The 22,196-nt window shown below is 42.9% G+C and overlaps 2 protein-coding genes across 3 annotated transcripts; one reads left to right on the forward strand and one right to left on the reverse strand.

The window, feature by feature from the left end:
- Nucleotides 1-68: 68 nt before the first annotated feature.
- LOC6728842 (parafibromin) lies at nt 69-2,646 on the reverse strand. Its single transcript, XM_002104140.4, has 5 exons — nt 2,299-2,646; nt 1,080-2,223; nt 759-921; nt 550-691; nt 69-487 (listed from the first exon to the last, which is right to left on the reverse strand). Exons 1-5 carry the CDS (start codon nt 2,427-2,429, stop codon nt 451-453), a joined length of 1,617 nt encoding a protein of 538 aa, XP_002104176.1. The 5' UTR covers nt 2,430-2,646; the 3' UTR covers nt 69-450.
- Nucleotides 2,647-2,902: 256 nt separating this feature from the next.
- On the forward strand, nt 2,903-21,938 carry LOC6728843 (protein neuralized). 2 transcript variants are annotated; one of them, XM_002104141.4, is made up of 3 exons: nt 2,903-3,236; nt 18,432-20,173; nt 20,236-21,938. In XM_002104141.4, exons 1-3 carry the CDS (start codon nt 3,212-3,214, stop codon nt 20,482-20,484), a joined length of 2,016 nt encoding a protein of 671 aa, XP_002104177.1. In that variant the 5' UTR covers nt 2,903-3,211; the 3' UTR covers nt 20,485-21,938. The 2 variants fall into 2 exon arrangements, with proteins under 2 accessions (XP_002104177.1, XP_016035526.1); XM_016177160.3 differs by lacking the exon at nt 2,903-3,236 and adding an exon at nt 8,615-9,188.
- Nucleotides 21,939-22,196: the final 258 nt, after the last annotated feature.

Raw genomic sequence — 22,196 nt, forward strand, 5'->3', positions numbered from 1 at the left:
AAAAGGTTATATAATTGAGAAAATATACTTCAATGATGTTGCCTTCTGTTTGAATAACCGAAACAAAATGACTTCTAATTGTTTATTATCACTAAAAATACAAATTACATGCTCTCGGGTGTTTGTGTTTTATAGTTTACATTGTACAATTTGAACGAAAAACTTTGTCTTAACTACTAACTGCGTATTTCGGCCTATTTGCACCATCGCAGGCCTTCGACTTTTAATGCTGTTGCCAAAAGCGAGATAATCCCGGTGGGGATCTTATCGGAAACTCGGACTGGAACTGGCCAAATGCCCCAGATTCGGCTTGGTGTCTTCCCTACGGAAGTTGGGCGCGCACTGTAACATACTATCTGCGCCTGTGTATAATAATGGTAACTACTTGGGAGTGGGATTGAAAACGGCAGGTGTCGTGTTTCAGCTGAACGTTTAAGCATGCGGTGAGGGTTAATACCGCAGATCGGGCTTGTACTTGGCTATATATCTAAAAAGATTGCATTGTAAATCATTTGTAACGAAATTATGGATTGTTATATGAGCACTTACTTGTCCAAAGTTTCCCAAAATTTGCTGAGCACTGCCCGATCCATATGCCGCTTGTTTTGCGATAGTCGCAGCAGCGTCACTGACCAGCGCTCCACGTTCGAGTCCAATTTCATCTCGCTAAAGCACAAATGAAAAGCGCAAACTGCAGTGGGTAAGAAAATGAGACTTATTGAATCAAATTGAGAGAGCTGGACATGATGTTAACTGACTCTTTGAGAATATATCGACGGGATTGCCTTCCCAAGGCCAGCCCTTGAACTGCCACTGGGGTCCCATAACGAAGACGGCCACCACCCGTTGCCACTCCTGTTGCGAGAGCTTGATGGGATTGTCTATCACCCGGTAAGACACAGTCTGATTGTTGCGTTTTCGCTATGTGTGAATAAAAGGGAAAATAAATTAGCACTGGTGCATGCCACTCTTATCTTTAATATTTTAATAGGAAATTGAATACATCTTCGGAAACAAATGCCATAAAACCTTTGGGTATATAAACCATTTGGAAGAGAATTCGTTACATTAAATCGCACCTGTAACAGCACTTCGCATTCGCGCTGGCAGCCCTGCAGCTTTTTATCCGAGGTGGACATGAAGCGCAGTTCCTGCAGAATATCCTTCGCGTTGAGCATGGTAATGAGGCTTGTGTTGGCAGACGGTATGATGATAATGGGGGTCCGAGATGTTCGCTTCGATGGGCCATTGGCGGGCAATTGCCGAGCTTGGGCCGCAGGTAGCAATTCCTTGGGCCGCCCGGCGGCTGCTCCCGCTATTACACCCGGTGCTCCCGGTAGGTTGCTAGCCTGCGCCTTTCGCTGGGCCAGTGAGCCCTCCGTCACGGATTTCAGCGACATACCGTGGTATGTGCCGAGCGTGTCGATCTTAAAGCCCTCGGTCTCCTCCTTTTGCCGATTGAAGCGCTCCTGGTCGTAACGGTTGTATTGCGATAACTGCGGCTGTGGCTTGGCTATTCGCGCCGGCTCCGGCATCTTGATGGGATTGGGCACCTGTGGCCGATTGCGTCCCTCCTCGCGCGCCTTTATGCCCTGCAGCATAGCAAAGATGTTTTTGGCAAAGATCTTGCCCGTGCTCTGCAGAATCGATGTTCGCGTGCGCCACTGCCGTTCTCTGCTAATAATGTCCTTCGTGGAGTCCACATCATAGTCCAGGATGGCACGCAAATCAGTGCCCATGGCCTCGTCATTGTCCGTCCTTTTAATAGTCGTTCGCTTGTTGGCGAGACGCTTTGCCTTGATGGCGGCGATCTTCTCAACGGACATCGTCTCGGACAGCGACTTGATGTTGTCCATGTTGACAGCGGTCTCCTTCTGGTTGACATCCCATCGGGCGGCCAGCTGCTCGCGCACCTTCTGCACTTGGGTCTCCTCGAAGCGGGCCTTCTTCGCAGCCACCTCAACGCTGGAAGGTTCACCCTCGGCGGCACGCTTCACCTGGGTGGGGATCTCCAGCGGGGCACTCTTGTCGATGCTGGCACACGTTGGCGTCTCGCCATTCAGATAGGCCAGGAGTTCTTTACGATCCGGCCGATTCACAGCGGGTATATCCTCGGCGGCGCATTGTCGCACGTAGACCGAGTGCTGCAGCATCACATTCTTGAGCAGGTACAGCAGGCACTCCAGCGTGTAGTACTCACGTGGAGCGCCCTTCTTGCCGGATCTAAGCGACGGGAGAAAAGTGTAAGAGTTAGTGGCTAATGCTGGCAGTCCCAAAGGTCGTCCTCGCCGCACTTACCCATATTTGAGATAGTTGGTCTTCACGCTCTTCGGCCAGGAGAACTCGCCGAAGATAATCTGGCTGTCTCGCTCGACGATCTCCTTTTTGTTTATGTTGTACTGCCGAAGCAAACTGAGCGGATCTGCCATCTTTTTGCCGGCTTTTTTGTGTTTTCGGGCGGCGGGCGTGGGTGGTTGGTGGCGCTCTAGACGGCGCGCGGCTACTTCGCACTTTGTAATCCGCGAAAGATATATAAACAAGTTGGATTCTTACTTTTTATGGCATATTTTCAGTTTTTTTGCCAGAGGTTGCGTGGAGTGTGACCGTAGGTGGGTTGAAAAAATACCAAATATCATAGAGAGAGCATCGCTTTTCATTTGGTATAAATCGATGAAGTTCCGCCTTAAAAAAATATCGCCTTAAGTCACGGCTTTTCGTATCCTGTGATTTGTTAACAATAAATCGTCTTGATGACACGTTATACAATGACAACCCTTCAGAACACTTCATATCTTCATGAATTAGCATTAAAAATAAACCAATTAAATGCGTTTTTAGCGGGTCCAGTGATTTGTTTATTTATAAATATTGTATGGTATATTATTGTGTGACAGATGGCAAAGCAGGCCTTTCACGTTTAAATACTAACGCGGTCACACTAAAAAAAAGCCTTGCGACCGGCAGCTCCATCCAAATAACAATTAAACAAAGCTTTAAAATGCATCGCAATTAACGCCTATGATTCCGGAAGTGAGCTAGCCTGCCAATAGCACATGATCGGCTCACTGTGCACATAATATCGAGCTTATGCGAGGGCTGGTCTACGTGAAAATTCAATGCCAAAGAAGTTGTGTGTGTCCTAGTTGTTGTGGCTGTTGTTTCTTGTGCCTTTCGGGAAGCGAAACACGCATTTTGTGATTTTAATTAAGCAATGGGTCAGTCGGCTGGCAAAATAGGTAAGTAAACAAGACTGCAATTAACATTGAATTTCGCGTAAGGAGGATTTAGCTTGTCTGTCACCTTACAACAAATAAGCTTAATTGTCATAAGTTGGTAAAGTTGCTATATAAAATTAAATTTTTAAGTTATAGTAAAGTGTACGACAGTTATAAGCTCAGCTTGAATATGAATTAAAAAACTATGGGCATTCCAATAGGTTTGTGACCTTCCCACCACCCACACACTCACATGTTGGCAAACAGCTGATTCCCCTTAGCGATGACACTCGCTGGTTCCGCGTTCGTGTCGATAGTTTTGTTACTTGATTTTAATCTTACAGGTGTAAAACCTGCTTTTAACTATTACTTACCATTATTTCAATTATATACACAACTATGTTGGGTTTTAAAAGCGAATATATGATATCGGTGACTTTAAAATATTTCCTATTAAGTTCCTTAAAAATTCCTTGAAAATATTTTAAAAACTCATGTGATTTAGAAGCTTTTCCATTCACATTATATCCATGTGATATAAAAATGAGCACAACAACCATTTAGTTAGGTAGAAACTGGTGTAACGTTGTGATAATAAATTAAACTTTATTTATTAGAGGCTTGTTGAACTACACAACCATTCCCAAAAAACTGAGCATAAAAGCAAAAGTTGTATACCCCATGAAAGTCCTCCATTACAATTAAACAATTATTCCGAGCTCGGAATTATTATTATTATTATTTATTATTATCAAAGTAGTAAGCAGCTTAGGCTACCGAAAAGTCAAAAAATCTAAGGTGGTAAAAAAATGAAAAAGAAGATGTCTACAAATCCCGACATAAAAACAGCTCAGGAAAAGAAGTCTGATTGTAGGACGCGAAGCTTAGCGCAATGGACATCGTATCCTTACAGGTGTATTTAACGGGGATTGCAGGACTGCACTTACCTGCTTAACACATCCACATCATCAGGGACTCCATCGAATCGTATCAGCTTCGATTAGACCCAAGATGCCCATGCAGCTGTGGACAATAAATTATAGAGTTTATGGCAATGATTTCTCACAAAACGGGCACAAGACGAAGGACGAAGGATCGCACAAAGGCGGAGGAGAGAATAAGTAAACCCCAATAGGCGCTCGGTTCAGGTAGGATAACCGAGTTGTAACTCCCTGACCCTGAGACAAAGACACATGCTGTGGGCTGGAAACCCGCCAGGACCTTCTCTCTATGACTTGCCAAATGTCCTGTTTGCATCGGAGTATCCGTAAAGGTATCTTCCAGGCGCAGATCTCGCATTTTTCGTGGGACGAGGGAGGTTTTCCATTTCACGGGCGGGAAAAAACTGCAATGTGAAAACCGTGAAAGCCGAAACTCCCTGAAAGGGCAAACATTTGGCCAACAGAACGTATATTTCTCTAACGGATCGCAGTTTCCCCCGCATGTGTTGCATTGGCGGTTATTCCTCGCCGATGTTGATATTTGATTAGCGCACGCACATGAGGATGCGGAAATGGGAAGTGGATGTGGAAGTTGAAGTTGCAGTTGCCAAATGCATCCCTCTAGTTCCCTTTTGTTAGATCTTGATCGGAGTTTCGGAATGAAGCCAACTGCTGTCGCAGGTATCCTCAAAATATGGAGGAGTTCCGCTGAATAAGTCAGGTTTCTTGAAGAGAGTATCTGGACGGCGAGCTACCCTCGGTATTAGAATCTTTAAGATCTGCAGAGAACTTCTTCTTCACAGCTATGTAAAAGATGTATAATGATATCTTGTCTGCGAAGAAGGATTGGACTGCTATTAGTAGTATCTTAAAATAGTCAATTTTAACCGTATCCTCAAACTCTGTTCTCCACAATGTAATATGCAACCATTCACTATACCCTCGATCCTTGAAGACTGGGAATACATATGGGAATACCTCCTCCACCATTGCTCTGTTTCTCAAGTGCTTGCGCAATTCGATTTTGGGTTCTGTTCCCCTGAATTCCCTTTTGTGTTCGCAGGATTAGTTCGGCTATTTATACATATGTATATACGAAACTCGACAACTGCTTCTCAAACGGCTCCTTCATTTTCCTTGGCCTGTCTGAAGTCCTTTCCCTTTTAGTTTCCTTCGAACAGCTCTGCCTTTTCCCCATGACCCGTTTGCATATGTCGTTTTCTAATTAAACACTGGCATTTGCTACACTTTTTACTTAATTATGTGTATATTGATCGGCTATCGGCGATCGATGTGAAGAGCCGGGGAATTCTCAGCTGTCTTCCCATCGACAGCTGCCAATTTCTTGTATCTTTTCGTTTATTTCCTTGCACTGCGTCTTTTTTCATTGAATAAATCATATTATCAGTGCTGATAACTACAAACTACTTCCCCACACTTATCTATGGCCCACTTGAGCTGTTTCCTCTATTTAAATTAGTTTTGGCATTAGATTTCTCTATAAATATCGTTTAATTTCGATTTTGTTCAATTGGAAACTATTTCAATGTGCTCATAAATATATCTATGAGTAAAGGTAGTAAGTCGATCGTAATGGAGGTAGTTATGATAAGAGGCCTATGCATATGATATATGTATGTATGGAAATTTGTGTAACTCGTATTTTTATCTTCAAATTTTATTAGGTTTTATGGTCTGTGATTTTCTTATCTTTCGAAGTGGAACTTCTAGAAATCAAAAAGAACGTAATGTGTGAGGTTTTTTTTGATCACCTTTTCGAAAAGATTAATTAAAAATGTCTTTGCAGATATTTTTTTTAAGAGCATATAAAAAATTCTAAACCCCTTTCTCTTACTTGTTTCCCCTGAATCTGCTCACTTGCCGTGCAAAATGATCGTTTGGCATATTCATTAAACGCCTGCCTAGGTCAATTCTCCATAGACAAAGATTTCGAATAGCCACAGGGATCTTGGGTTAAGGAACTGTCTGAAAGGTAAATCGCTGTGACATTCTCGAGACAATGGTCGAAAAAGGACAATTGTGAGGCCAGAGGGTAATGCGGGTCTAAGAAGAAACCAGCAAAACCGTGAGGAAGCCGAGCGAAAATGAACGATATATGTACAAACGTATTCTTGAGCCAGATGTTCGTGGGAGACCGAAATGGAGATATGTATAAAAATTGCACTGTACCGCGGGACTTGTGGGGGCACATGTGCCAAATTCTAAATTTAACCACAAAATACTTTAAGGGGAGCAAAAAGGAAGATACAGAATACCAAAAGGCAGACTGCAGTTATCTCCCCCATCAAGGCGACAAATGCAAATGGAAGCAGCTGTCTGCTGGCAAAATATGAATATATAAAAATAAATAATCGTACAAGAAGTTCCAATCGATCCGCAGAAGTAGAGCACATCCTTATCAGCCAAGGCAACTGGCGCACGTCTCTCCTTTTTTTTTCGATTTCAACCTGGCACGTGGTCGGCTGGCTTCCTCTTTCTCCGCTTCGAAAATCCCTTTCCACCCGTATCTGTGTATCTTTTGCTATGAATTTACACCTGGAATTGGCAAGCAAACAGAACGGAACCGAGGGCAGGGGCTGCGCGGGGATACGCACTACAGTAGAGCAAACCCTTTTCGGGTCCTTTTTCCAACTGCAACCGCAGATGAACACCTTTCGTTGATGATCATGATGGGTACAGTGGATATCGATAAGCGAATAACTAGGATACACAACTATGATAAATATTCATACATTTACATTCCTTTAAAAAGGTATCCTAAGAATAGGGTTGGTTTAGGGTTTGAATATTTAATATTTATACTTAACCGAAAGTCGTAAAAAATAGGCAAAGTTATTTTTATCCAATGTTTACTGTATTCTTTGACAATTTTTGGGGTTGTTCGTTGGTCTCGATGTCTGCCGGTTCCTGTTTCGCCAACATCACCTTCTCCGACCTTTTTTGCATTTTCGCAAACTGAGCGAACAGGAGGGGGAAATCGGGTAAGCAGCAGCAGATGTATTTCCAGGACGCACGCCTGCTGCCAGGATGCTGAATATGCATTTCCACTTTAATATCAAAATTTAAATGCTTTCTGCCCCGTCTTGATCCCTTCCGATCTTGAAAATTGCATCTGCTGTGAGGTCTGCCCGGTTCCGTCTGTCGATGCAGGACAAAAAGGACGAGGATGAGGATGAGGAGCGCTCAGCGCAATTATCATCCTCCATCAATGGCAGCGTGGCATCCATAAAGGATAAAGGATGATCAGACGCCAGACGGCAGTTATCCTGCTGACCACAAAAGCTAAAGCTTAACAAATGAGACCACAATAGCATGTGTCCCAGATCATAGATACATTTTTTTTTTAATTCTGATTAAATTGAGTTGCAGACTTCCAAACTTTCCATTTCATTCTATAGAGTATTCTTAATGCAAACTTAAAAACTGAAAAGCAAAACGTATCTTGTATCATATTCTGCAAAAAATAAATTTAAGAAATAGCTCATTCAAAATATTTTAAATAGGAGTGGCTGTGCATTAGAATATTAAAGGTTCCGAAAGCAACTGGCGATAGCAAAAATGGATTAATATTATCAAGAAATTTTTGGAAATTTTTTTTAAATTCCCATGGCTCCAAGAAACTGAGTACATATGTACGTGTGATATTTGGCCCGCAAAGTTCACGATCAAAAGCATTAGGGCAATTGAAATAGTTTGCCAGTTATATGAGCCAGACCTTGTAAACCCTGCGAAAAAGAAAGAATTGCTTTGAACCTGGCTGAACTACACACATACCAACGGACTCTCACACACACTAAGGTGAGGAGAATAACTGTTAGTGAAGATCAGAGCACTATGGCCAAAATCCCAAATGCAAGCCGAGAGCAACAACAACAAGAAGCAGGAAAAGCAACAGCAGGAGAAGATGTGGAGGAATCCCCGATCAAGGTGCAGAGTTAGAGGCATAAAGGTAAATTATAAGGGAGGCTCAATACACGCGAATCGCAGGCACAAAACGAAACCATAGTAAATAAGAAACAGCTGCCAGAGAGAGAAAGAGAGCAATGGCGTCTCATAATTTTCTCTCTTCAGCTCTCTTTTACGCTCTCTCCACGCTCAGTGCTGACAGCCCTTAACCAGAAAATAGCTAAATTTTAAAAATATTTGAATAGATTGCCTACAAATTATAAGGTATAATAAATTCAAGCATTTTGAATGTTATTTAGTTTTCGTTTCTTGATTTAAATTAAATTATAAAACAGGAAAAGTTATTCAAATGTACAGCCCAAATTGTTTCTAAACGTTAGTAGTAATCTTAAAAAACTAAACTTCGAAACATCTCTAAAACAAATACTTAGAAAAAGTCCAAATCTGACGGGAGAATTTCTGCGCGCCAGTACTATCCGTTACTCTCCAACTGAGCTGCGGCAGCGACGTCGCGCTGGTGCGAAGCTATAAAAGGCCGCACCACCTTTTATTTGTTGAAAAAAAACTCAGCGAGAGGTTGTCTTGGAGTTGTCGTCGTCGGTCTATGTGTTTCGTATCGTTTCGTTTCGTTTGTTCCCGTTGCGCGCAGACAAACAACCAACCAAATTCAAAATGTTTTAACGGAAAACATTCAAATTCGAAGAAGAACTCTATCGCTAAATTTAATGCCAAATAAAATACGCAAGCAGCTTGTGCATTTTCATTAGCATTACGCGTGTTCGTTTAGTTCGTTTGTTTTAATTTAAATAACGAAAAAGGAAATAATCCACTACCATGGGTCTATCGGATATACCAGCCAACTATATGCAGGGCAGCCATCCGCACCTAACTCTCCATCCGCAGCAGCAGCATCACCAGAACCAGCAGCACTTGCAGCATCTGCAACAGATGCAGCAGCTGCACAACGCCATGCCCACTCCCGCCCAGCAGGCCGCTCAGGTCCTGGCCATGGAGTCCAACGAGCTGCTCATGAGCACCAAGGACAAGCTCTCCAGCAAGAAGAAGATGCACTTGCTCAAGAAGATCAAGAAGCGCTTCGGATTGGGTTAGTAGTCGCATTAGTACCAGGCTAAGAATCGGGCTAAGGATATCGATGGATATATTAACAAGAATATTCAGTTAATTTCCAAGGGTTTTTAAAAGAATATCCAGGAATATTTTTTAAAATCACTGTGACTAGGTTCTAAAGCAGATGTAGTACATTTTAACAATATAAAACTTCCTTCGTGATATCTGACCATTAAAGTCTTGAAGCAAATGTAATTACCCCGTGCGAAAATGCCTTAAATACATTATTCATCGATCTGGGAATCGTCTTTTATCTCTAGCGATTCCCACATAATATTAGCATGTGGTCTGACCTATCGCTCATTCATTCATTCGGTTAATTAAAGCGGCAAGATAAATAAGCGAGAAACACAGCCAGCCGCAAACATTTATGCATACATTAGCATTTTGCGTCTCAAGAACAATAACAAATAACGAAAGATAAGAGCAAAAAGCGAAAAAGTTTGAGTTAGTTTAAAACAAAAAGCTAATGAATAAATGCTCGCCCAGAGCACGCCCAGTTTGCCATTATAATAGTAATTGTTTTTTTCCGAATAGATAGACACAGAAGAAACCCGAAAAAAATCTTAAATGTGAAATTCTCTCAAGGCTTTTTCGGCAGAATTTAACCTCGACACTCCGACTTTTTCGCCGGAAATGTCAGTTCTCGAAAACTGCATTTTTCAATCGCACCCAAGTAACCGCAAATTGATCGAGAAGACCAAATCGGAGGCATCTTGAGTTGAAGAAAATACCACCGAAAGCAATTTTCCCAAGGAGCGATTATGTTTATCATAACGATTATCTGGGCTGGGGAATTTCGTTGCTTTGTTTTTGTTTTGGTTGCAAGCAGCTGAGCTAAGGAAAGACAAAAAAAAAAAGAAGTAAAAACAACAAATCACCTTTTCGTTGGCTTTGGCTCAATTGCATTCTCGGCTTCAATGCTCTCTTTTTTGGCCAAAGCAGGCGAAGCAAAAGCAAAGCAAAGCCAATGACGCATAGGCTAAGCTTCTACCCCTGTTTTTTCTTGTTTTTACTGGCCTCCTACGAACAGTTGTGGTCGCACAACTAGCAGTCAAATATTAACGAACGCAATATAAATTAAAAATGTTATTAATTTAGTCCTTCAGCACTGGAATAGTTTACTTTACTCAAAAGTGGCTATGCAAAATATTGTACTGTATTTAAGAGATTCTATTTTTCCCGCCAACACTGTTTTTGCATCTGCCTCATTCAGTATTGCTTGTTGTTGTTGCTATTGCCTTTCCGGGAATTGTACGCGAAGCGCCGTTGCCGCCATCGGCAAAAGCAAAAACAAAGATAGCAACAACAGAAAAGCAAACGATCCACGGCAGGAGAAGAAGAAGAGCCACGGACTAGCGGGTTGAGAAGAGGAAGAGGCGTGGCTTTGAGGCTTGAGTGTTTGGAGTTTTTATTTTTCTGCTGAGCGTTTAAGCCCGCAATGGTTTATGTTTTATGCGGCGGCTTCCAGTCCGTTTGATTTGAACGTGCGTTGCCTATCGGTAATCAATGAAATTGCTTTGTTGTTGTTTTGCGCTCGGCGTCAGCTGCTTTTGCTTTTTTGTACCTGCATTTTCTATTACATTTCGTAGCTTGTTGGTTGTTATTGTTGTTATTATTGTGTGTTGGCATGCCACGTTTGCTTTGGCTAAAAAGTTTATCTGCTCTTGGCTTTTACTTAGCTTCTCACGGTTTACTTTTCGAAATGGTTTGCTTGGCCGTGCGTGTGCTTGCAACTGAGCGCTGCCAACTCGTCTTTGAGCCCCCGATTATGGGACACACAAATACAAATTGTCGCCCGACCTTCGATTGTTGGCCAAAAGTAAATATTCAATCGTTAATGGCGGTACACACCCCCGTAGGAAGTTGGTACACATGTATATAAGTACATATCTAAGTACAATGGTGGTCATAATAAATATGCATTAACTTCTGATACCTAAAAAGGTATTCTGATAAATTCAAAATCAGTCGCCGCTTAAAAACCAATTTCTGTAAACTTAATGTTTAAGAGGCATTTAATGCTTTAATATTAATATTTTATTGTTGCTTTCTCCCAGTAAGCACTTTTCTGTTGAGCACAGTTGTATGTTGAGCATTTTCGCTACAGACATCTGTTGCTATATTTTCCCACTTTCATGCATCCCCTTCGTTATTTTTTAACTTATTTTTCTCCCCCTCATGAGGTCATCATCTCGATGTGTCATACATCCTATGGTCATTCTAAAAATTGGCTATAGTTTTGCAAGCTGATATGAAGCATTGCTTATTGTCGCGCTTTGATAACGAACAGAGCGAAATGTTATCTCTACAAGTGTTGTTAAAAACTGATTAGCTATAAATACCAGTTGTTAACGATGGGGGATATACACAAAGATCTTTGCGATGCTTTTTTCTAGCTATCTCGTGACCTATTTAGTGCCTCCCACATCTTTCGCTTATCTGTTATTGAACTAAGTTGGCAGCTTGAAGACGAGTACAGTGAACATCGGTTAACAAATCTTTGCGATATATCTCACATTGCAATTCTAAGCTAGTGAATAAAAAAAGTGTATAACTGAAAGAAAATGTGAACATGAAAAGTATATTATAACCACTGTCTGTATCGCCTTAGTTCTCTTCACGACCCAAATGTGTAGTACCAAATTGTTAACATTATTTTGTCTGTGCGCAAAGATAAAAACGCACACCACCCCATAGATAAAGAAAAGTCTAAGTAGATACGCTACACCGCAGGGTGTTGCAACTGACGCAAGACAAAAGGTGGAGTTCAGGTAGCTACAGGTAGAAATATAGCCACATATAATATATAGTAATACATAGTATACCTGGCCCAGAAATCAGCTGCAATTAACTCACGCAAAGTGAAACGAAAAGATATCCAAAGGCATCTTTGGGTCAATTTTGTAGGCCTTTCGGGAGGGCGTGTTTTCCAGACGGGTTAGGGCGGGCGATCTGCTGGTTGCTAGGCATAAATCACCGTCGCTATATGTATCTACTCGGTTCGAACACCTACGGGTCTTTAATCTATGCCTCTATGTCCAGCAGCAGCAGCTGTTCGGCTATCCATCGCTGGCAACTTGGCCAGATCGAGTTTTTGGATTTCGGTTTTTGGCCTTTAGCACTTTTGTGGTCTGAAATTCGGGCAGAACTTTAATGTAATTAATATGTACACCTATTTGGGGAGGAACCAGAACTAGATTGGCTACAGCTTTGCAGCTGTTCGGGGTATTTAATATGTTAAAATCTTCGAAATTTGCATGGTTTGGCTATAACACTAAGTTTTAATGGGATGGCCGATAACAATGCAACCGGTGGCATCAAAAACTATCGAATTCCGGAGTTCAAAACACTTGAATTGTCTGTGCCAGGCATTGTAATAACAGCGTTATAATGTAATAATGATGTGTTCCTATCACAAGACGACGCTTCGAGTCCATTCCATTCCACTTCAAGCTGTTATTGTGGGCTCCCCCTCAACGCTCGAGTGATTTAATTACACAAAGAGTTGGCAGACTGTAGAGCATCGGGGGGTGGGTGTCTTGTGCAGTCAAGTGCGAGGAAATGCAAGTTGTATAGGAGTAACTATCAACTTTTCTATATTGTACTCGTATATATGTATGTGTGTATGTACATTTATGTGGACCCCTCCACTGGCCCTTTGCAGTAATTGCAACGCTTCGATAAACAGCAAGCCTACAAAGCGCAACAAAACGTAGCGGAAGAAAGCCGCGCTTATCGTATCTGAGCTCTCGAAAGTACAGTACAGCAACGAAGCGCGGTATTAATTGCTTCCTTAATAATTAAGTTGCTTCAACTAAAGAGAAATCAAACTTATAAGCATTTCATATATGTATGTATCTTTCATACAACATATTCTGCAATCTTCTACTCAACACTTTAAAAGACAATGTTGTTTATTGTGTGTTTTATGGTTCCCCTTTGCTTCCTTATATCTACGCGTGTATATTTAGATCGGTTTTATGTCTATTCGGGTCTGAAAAAGTTGAGTTCTTCTTGGCTGGGGCCTCCTGCATGCTTCAGCGCCCAAATAATAAAAAAAAAACCAAACCATAGATATTTATACTATATACATATACGCGGATATATCATGTGCATCGATAGAGAGGTGCTCCCATTCCACCGAGTTGCTTTCCGTAGGCTTGTAAAAATAAACATGTAAATTTGATTTGGCCACCCACCCTTCAGCGCTTCTCCGTCTCTCTCTCTCTCTCTATATCTCTCCCTTTCGGTGGCTAATTATATTAGAAGGGGAGCTGCGCCTTCTCATCCGGGTGTTTATAACTAATTTGTGTGTGCGTGGAAAGCCGGAAAATGTATGCCGAACGGGTAGAAAAGTCATTGGAAGTCATTGAACCCATTGGGAGAGGTGTGATCAATATGTTAGGTGGATTTCTTAAGCCTTTTGGGGCTTCACTGTGCAAGTGCAAATGTAATATACCCGATTATCTTTATGATAATCGATTACTTCGAACTTCCTGTGGGAAATTTCCTGATGCACTTTCATTGATTAGTCACTTTTTCCTATATTATCGATAGTTTCGTTGAAGAGTCTTTTCCTAAATGGTTGATATATGTTGTACTTAGAGTTGCTGCTGCTGTGATTTCTTTGATTTTCAGTTCACATGGCGTGCAGTATCAGATTTCGCTTAATCGCATGAAAAGTGCAATGTACTTGGGAAGAAGTAAAGCTGCTCAGACACAATAACAACTGGTTGCAGCAACTTGGCATAGTTTGACCTCTGGTTTCATCGCTGTCAACGCTGCCAGCCGCCGCCGCCACCAGTCGGCCCCTTTTTTCCGTTGTGTAATTATTTTTATTATATTTGCAGAGAGTCTATGTTGTGTCCATTCTAGCTAAGCTTCTAGAGTTACATGCTCTGCCAGGAGGGAGCAAACCGGTGGGGCAATCCACACCACAAGAGAGAGTTTCCCGCTCCAGCAGCTCGCGATGAGTGGATCGCAGTGCAATTTCCGCTGCACTGGTCAGCGGCTCAAGCAGAACGGAAGTGGTTTTCGCATCCACTCAATGGGGCTTTCCGATTCAGTCGAACTTCTTTACCAAGTGCATTTAGCACTAAATCAGACAACAAACTGGAAAATTGATTGGAATGAAATGCTGGGAATTTTGTGGTTAGAAGGGAAAACTTAAAAAGGCCGACATGGTTTGAAACAAAAATTTCACTTGTTGTGTGGAAAACTTTCATATTTTACCGCCCCACGCAAATTGTTTGTTTGCGAGCGATTAATTAACATTCATTAGGCTCATTTACGTATATTTAAGACAAGAATTTAGCATTGCATTTATTGCTGTGAGAATTGTTTTACAAGCCATTCGATGGACACTTGTTTCGCTCTTAAGCTGCGACCAACGCTTGGCTTTTCTGCCCACAGATTAAGCCGCTGACTAACTAACAAACGACCCACACACTGTTTCCTCAACTAATTTCACTGATATGTCGAAAAGGAAAATGTATGCGGAGTGGCCAGATACGCTTATAAGTTATTTATCGGCGTGGGTCGATCCATTGACAAGCCCGTGGAAGTCAAAATGCTCAGGTCCAACTCAATCCGGCTCATTCACCCACTCGATCTGACTGATTGCGGCGCTGCAAAATGCCGATAATTTATGCCAAATGCTTGACCAATTGATACAATTTGTATAAATGATCCATTGATATCCACTCGGCATGCCAAGCCGGCGTTTGAACGAAAGCTCCGGCTTTTATGGGGCACTTCCGGTGCAATTAAACGGCCTGGGGCGTGTTAATTGTCCGCACACGTCTTCTGACTCACGCACGTGGGCTGACAACAACAGGCACGGTGCAGGGGGCGGGGCAGCACGTGACCTGTGACCTCAATCGGTGCAAACGGGGAGGGAGCTCAAGTGGGTGGCGGCAGGAACTGGTTAAGACAATGTTGCAGTCAGCCATGGTTGGTTGTTTAAGTCAAGATAATGCTTTGTATACTCAGTTTATTTTATTGTAAAGATCTTGATTTTAAAGCGATGCAATGGCTTCCCACAGCCTGAATGCTACCGAACTAATCAACTTTGTAGTGATTTGCTAGAACCGATCGTTACAATAAGTTGATGCTTAGCTACACATCGGATCCCCATGTAAGCCTTCATTCAGACATCAACGTAATCTGCCTTTAATGATCGCCAAACTCGACTCACGAGTGCCAATCGAAATCTAATGATGTCTGCGCTCAATGGGATTTTGAATGTTTGGAGATCTTCATCAGATCGTTAAAATGATTTCGCCTAACGATGGCCGCACAATCGCAGATTGCCATTGCCTCACTGGATTTGGTTTCCTATTTTTTTGTTCCATTGGAGCGAGGTTTTGTTTTATGACACCTGCATGATTTTCACATTTTCCACCCGCTCGATCACCCAGCTGCTGCAGCTTCTTCTCCAGTTCGCCAAAAGATTCGGGAAGATCCGAACGGCGAACGGCGAACTGCGCACTCTCTTCTCGCAATTACCGCGGCTTGTTACAGGTTTTCGATGTTCGGCAGCCGCAAATTTACTATATATCTCCTATATATACAAATTTGGAGTCGTGGGAATTGTCTCTACGGAGTTTGTGTTTGATTTTTGCCCAGTGCTCAGCGTGGGAAATGTTTTGCTTCGCTCGCTGGTGGCGAATCCAAAGACGTCCCCGATCCGCGCCGAACGGTAAATCAGGTTTTCCATTTTGGCAAACCAACGAAAATTTGCCTGCAACTGCAGCAGCCGCCAGATCGTTTGCAGTCGATCGGATGTGCCAGGGTCTTCGTTTTGCCCGTTCGGGAATCGGCGTTTGGGAACCTTTTGCGGCGGAGCGGCAAACTCCAAACGCATCATGACCACCGCCGAAAGTTTGAACTTTTCATCTTCGGTTGTTATTTGGCAAAATATTGTGTCGAAATTGGATGATGATTGGATGGCCTGGGAAATGGATCATTTCTAGCTCTTCATCGCTACTGGCTTGTTTACAAGTGTTATCTTTATGTATCCTTGTTCATAGTTAAGATTGCCGGAAAGCCCTTCCGTAATACATTCATTTAATGATTTCCTACTCTTAAAGCGTATTGATAGCTTCCAACAACAAGTCTATCGTTTAAACATTTAATGCAATTAGTTATCTTGGGGTGGAGGGTATCATTAAAGCCTCGAGCGAAGACAATCGCTGCTCTTAATTAATTGTGGCCTGGCTAATTGAAAGTATCAACGCGTCTGTGAAGCACCGTTTCTGGGACTGCGAGTTCAAGGAAAAAAGCGAGGCGCGTATTTCACTCATTCATTCATTCATTGATGCCAGCGAATACTTGTGATCGCCGCTGCAATTCCATCCATTGACTGACGACTGTCTGGGCCGATAAAAAGTAGGCGTCGCCAGTTGGCCAGGCTAGTGAGACGACAACATCCTGCAGCTAATGGGCCCCAATCCAGTACACGTATGTGCGTAGTACGTGATTTCCTACTTCCTCGTCGCGGTCACTTCATAAATATGGATGGTTGGGGTATTGCAGTCGTAGTAGAAGTCTTCGGGCCGGCTTTCTACTCCTCCTCCTCCATAGCGAATCTCCAAAGGCGCGCTCTTTCCTTCAGAATGGGAGCCACCGGAAGCTGGTGCTCCCTTTCCACTTCCTGCAGCGGAAGCACTTGAGGATTGGATTTTTTCGGGAAGCAGACAGTACAGATTTCGTGTGCAAGTCATTGGCCCTGGCTTAGGATTAAATTTCAACCCCAAAGAAACTGCCAAGCCAGGGGAATCTTGCAGATACCCAAGCATTTGTATCTTGTATCTGTCTTGCAGTGTTTTTTTTTTTTCGAAATTTGAACAGCTGCAGACTGTGGAACTGCAGCAACCCCTAAGCGATCGAAAACGTTGAAAACGTTGGAAACTACCCTCGAAAAACGGGGACAACCATAGGGGTTGTTTTACCTGTTCCAGCCGTACAGCTGCTTTCTTCTGACCTTCCTATTTCTTCCTCCGCACAACAAAGGCTGCAAAAGGAATCGAGAAGAAGGGAAAAAGGACAGCTGCCACATGCCGCTCCAAAGCAAACACATTGATCTTCAGTGCCACGCGCCGCATATCAACATGGTAATCACCAGCCACATCAGCCTCATCTGCTTCAGGTCCTTCGCCATGGGTTTCTTATAAACTGGGTTTATATATTTTTTTTACTGCAACTGTTGGCATGCCGCCGGAATCGTCTGATGTTGGGCATATTCCAGCGACCTGAGCAGAAACCTGTCGCCATCCAAAGACTCCTCGTCCTCGAGTAATTATTTATATGGATGGCCATATGGATCGGTTATAGGTTTTTCTGCCCTGACGCAGTCTTTTGTGGTAATTGTCAGCAGCTGCTGATATACGTGGATTTGAAAGGTGCAATAATTAAGCCAATTTCGGGAATATGTTTAAAGGATTCTTAAAGTATTCCTCTGCCATTGAAGTGCTGCCCTATATAATTGCAAAGAATTTACCATAAGCCTGATAGCAGCCAGCTATTCATTGGTAATTGGTAAAAAAAACGCCTAACCAGTACAACTACTTATTAACAAAAACAACACTTCAAATATATATATCTAGGAATTCAAAATCGCTTGAAATTTGTAAGAACTCAATAGCCTAACCTACACCAATATTTATCTGTTCCTGAAGTAATTCTTGTACTTCACACGTATGTGACTTTGATTTTCCAAGAAAATGGGCCAGCAGCTGACGATGACCATGGTAAATCCTTTTGAGTCCGCAATTTACCAAGGCAACAAATCCCCAAACCCATTGGTTCAATAGTCTTCAATCCAGTCACGTGCCCTGTGCTTGAAAACCAACTAAATTTGGGTCTTGGGTTGGGGGTTATTGACTCACCCAGGAAGATCAGTTTGGGCTTCTGCGTAACTCGATCGCTAGCACATGGTTGAATGTTCGGCTACCTGGAGACATCTTTCTGAAGATGCGTAATTTGATACGGGTAGCTGGCGTTGGGAAAAAGATTTTAAAACAATGTGGCAGAAGATGTAACTAATAGATAAATGGATTGTGGGAAGGCAGCATTTCGTGAATGCGAAAGTATATTCAAGTGATTTGTGGGATAAAACTAACAGCTTAGATCATGTTCGCATTGCAAGAAATTCAAATGATATATAATACTATATAAAAAATCATAACTAACTCAACTTTCACCTATACCATTTCAGTTCGCCGCTCACCCTCCTCATGTCCTGGTCCCAACAACCTGCCTCCGCTGCAATTCCACTCCGTGCATGGCGACAACATCCGAATTTCAAGGGACGGAACCCTGGCCCGTCGCTTTGAGAGCTTCTGCAGGGCCATCACCTTTTCAGCGCGTCCGGTTCGCATCAACGAGAGGATCTGCGTGAAGTTTGCTGAGATATCGAACAACTGGAACGGTGGAATACGCTTTGGATTCACCAGCAATGATCCTGTAACGCTGGAGGGAACGCTGCCCAAGTACGCCTGTCCGGATCTGACCAACAGGCCAGGCTTCTGGGCCAAGGCTCTGCATGAGCAGTACTGCGAGAAGGACAACATACTTTACTACTATGTCAATGGAGCTGGCGATGTGATCTATGGTATAAACAACGAGGAGAAGGGTGTGATACTGTCCGGCATCGATACGAGAAGCCTGCTGTGGACGGTGATCGATATCTATGGCAACTGCACGGGCATTGAGTTTCTCGATTCTCGCATTTATATGTACCAGCAGCAACCAGCGGCGATGCCAATGGCCACTGTGCCCGCCCAGCAACAGCAAATGGCCCAGCCAGCTGCCAACGCGTCCTCCGCCCTGAATCCTCATCACCCGCATCAGCAGTCGAGGAGATCCCTGCCGGGACACACTGCGACCATCGAGCACGATCTGGAGCGCCATGTGATGCCGTCCCTGCAGTCGCTGCACTTGACCGGAAACGGTGGAAGCGTGGCTAGCGTAGAACAGGCGGCCATTGCCCATGATCTGGCCAATGGACTGCCTCCTCTGCGCTACAATGCCAATGGACGACTGATTCCAGTGCCCTTCCACAACACCAAGGGCCGGAATGTGCGGCTCTCGCAGGATCGCTTTGTGGCTTCTCGCACGGAATCTGACTTCTGCCAGGGATATGTGTTCACTGCCCGTCCCATTCGCATTGGTGAGAAGCTGATTGTGCAGGTCCTGAAAACGGAACAGATGTACGTGGGTGCCTTGGCTTTGGGTCTGACCTCCTGCAATCCGGCCATGTTGCAGCCCAATGATTTGCCCAATGATTCGGATTTCCTGCTCGATCGCCCCGAATACTGGGTGGTGAGCAAGGATATTGCAGCTGCTCCTCAGCGCGGCGATGAGATTGCCTTCTTTGTGGCGCCCAACGGCGAAGTGAGCATCAGCAAGAACAACGGACCAGCTGTGGTGGTGATGCATGTGGACCAGTCCCTGCAGCTGTGGGCCTTCTTGGATGTCTACGGCTCGACGCAGTCTCTGAGGATGTTCCGCCAGCAGTTGCCCAACATGGTTGCGTATCCGTCGCAGCCGCAGGTGAATGTGAATGCCAGCAGCTCGTCCGCCTGCAACGCTGCATCCACGTCCCGCATGCTGCCCATGACCGAGTCGATGAGCAGCCTGAATGCCGGAGCCACTGCCAAGCTGTTGCATCATCCCTCGCAGCTGAGCGTAGCCCAGAGTACGAGCACTTTGGCCTCAGCTGGCGGTGTCAATGGCAGCCGCATGATCAGCATGCCCTCCAACGGAGATATTCTCCAGATCCAGCCGAATGGTGGTGGCACCGTTCTGGTGGTCAACCTGCCACCTGCCAGCAGCTCCCACGATATAAATGGTCAGCTCGCGGCCAGGCCAACGGCCACGGTAACCTCCAGCGGTGTTCTGGCCGGAGCCTGCTCCAGTGGCACCCTCATCAGCACCACCAGCAGCCAGTACATTGAGGTGAGTCTCAAAGCTTTGTGAATTGCTCCCTAGCCATATACTAATGCCTATTTTTTTTGCAGCCCATTGCCAACAGCACAAATAATGCGGCCAACAAGTGGAAGGACAGCCTGAGCGACCAGCAGAGCACCGATTCGAGTGCCGAATGCACCATCTGCTACGAGAATCCCATCGACTCGGTGCTGTACATGTGCGGACACATGTGCATGTGCTACGATTGCGCCATCGAGCAGTGGCGCGGAGTGGGCGGTGGCCAGTGCCCACTGTGCCGGGCGGTGATCCGGGACGTCATCCGCACCTACACCACGTAGAAAGGTCGTGGGCGTTTCCTAGACAAGCAACATTTACTCGCAATCAAACCTACTAAAGCTACACATTATACCATACACACAAGTTGTTGCATTTTAAACGCAATTGAGCGCAAAGAATATTATATTGGAGAGATAGGCATTATTTTTGCAGACTAAAGATGAGATAGTTTACGCAGCTAGATTAGTGTATGAAACTATCAACTAATTTATCACCTACCATATACACGTATATTTAATTTTTTTGTGATGTTATAAGTAAGTGCGCCTCAGAGCCAAAACTATGTATTGTTCAATCCAACAAAGATATCTTCGTTTTTCAATTTTTTCAAACCTTGAATCGCGCATTTGTGCGTTGCATACTGTAAAACCAAAGTATTGTATAGGAGTTAATAGTATTTTGAATTTTAATTTGAATTAATTGAAAGTTGTTGCAAATTTACTTAGTTTTTCTCTATGTCTAAATTCCAAACGATGTGCAAAATTATCAAACACAAATTACGGATTCTTTATTTGGCGATTAATCATTTTGGTGCTAAATGTTTTGAAAGGCAAAAAAAAAATTGTTAACGGATTTGAAAAGTTATGTTTAAGCTTGCAGCAACTACGAATGACCTTAATTTGATATGAAATCACAAGAAGAAAATATTGACTAATTTCCAGCAAGGAAATGGATATCGACGCAAATCAAATAAGTTTGCAGCACAAAATAATGAACAAAGATTGATCAGAAAACACTTATGCACGGAAACCAAAATAGAAAACTGCAAGAGCGTGTTTGTTTAAAGCTAATATTAGTCTAGCCCTAAGTACTTAAGTTAATTTCTAGTCAACGAATTATGCTGAAGTTAAATCTAAACAGGACTTCATCCAACAAAGACACCACAAAAAAGACGTATTAGGCACGCTAAGCAATTTTAATGAAGCCGCATTTTAAATTACACTTAAGTAGTGCACGTATTTTAATGGAGATTTAAATATATTTAACTATAAACATAGAACAAAAGACTTGTATGTTGTACCAACAGCTTGAATGAAATATGGAAAATGGAATGCCCATCTAAATAAACCATGCAGTTAGAAAATTGCCAATTATTAATTAACAATACCAAGCAGATTAAACATGAAGGACAAGCAAAGCGGATAAAACTTTACCTAAGATTGTATTAAAACTGAAAAAATGTAATAAGCAAAGAACACAAAGAAATATGCGAAATGGAGCGCAAGCTTACTATTTTTGTTATAAGAATGCATCCGGATAGGAATAAATGAAGACATGTTATTGCCACTAATAATAATTAACTTTTAATTTTTTAAAGAATCATAGTTCGTAAAATTACGATACTGCGCCTAGTTATGACTAAACATTTAAATGTATTTATGAAATTATATTTGATATATGTAAGAAAACGCAATGCTGTAATACCATTAAATACTGATAACAATATCAGAAACAATTATGGTTTTATTTATTTTGTGGGAAAAGGGATCTTTTAAATGGACGCCGATCTTATATGTTTTCAAAATTAAGAATAATTTTAGCACAGGGCAAGCGGTAAATTGACGATACCCAACAGATAGATGGGCTTTAAAAAAATCAATATTTAATTGAAATTTTTTTGTACATTAGTGTTTATTTTTTAGGCTGAAAATTTTAAAATGTAACGGTCTACTTTTGTAGTAATGCCACTTGGTCTTGATTCAATGCACCTGCG

This window comes from Drosophila simulans, chromosome 3R (genome assembly GCF_016746395.2).
Source record: "Drosophila simulans strain w501 chromosome 3R, Prin_Dsim_3.1, whole genome shotgun sequence".
In the NCBI taxonomy this organism is placed as follows: Eukaryota; Metazoa; Arthropoda; class Insecta; order Diptera; family Drosophilidae; genus Drosophila; species Drosophila simulans.

Coding starts and splice junctions, on each gene's coding strand:
- LOC6728842 (XM_002104140.4), bottom strand. CDS start 2,429: ATGGCAGATCCGCTCAGTTTGCTTCGGCAGTACAACATAAACAAAAAG. Junction 2,224..2,298: donor ACCAACTATCTCAAATATGG/GTAAGTGCGGCG, acceptor CCCGTCGCTTAG/ATCCGGCAAGAAGGGCGCTC. Junction 488..549: donor TTTTGGGAAACTTTGGACAA/GTAAGTGCTCAT, acceptor CAATCTTTTTAG/ATATATAGCCAAGTACAAGC.
- LOC6728843 (XM_016177160.3), top strand. CDS start 8,918: ATGGGTCTATCGGATATACCAGCCAACTATATGCAGGGCAGCCATCCG. Junction 9,189..18,431: donor CAAGAAGCGCTTCGGATTGG/GTTAGTAGTCGC, acceptor ATACCATTTCAG/TTCGCCGCTCACCCTCCTCA. Junction 20,174..20,235: donor CCAGCAGCCAGTACATTGAG/GTGAGTCTCAAA, acceptor TTTTTTTTGCAG/CCCATTGCCAACAGCACAAA.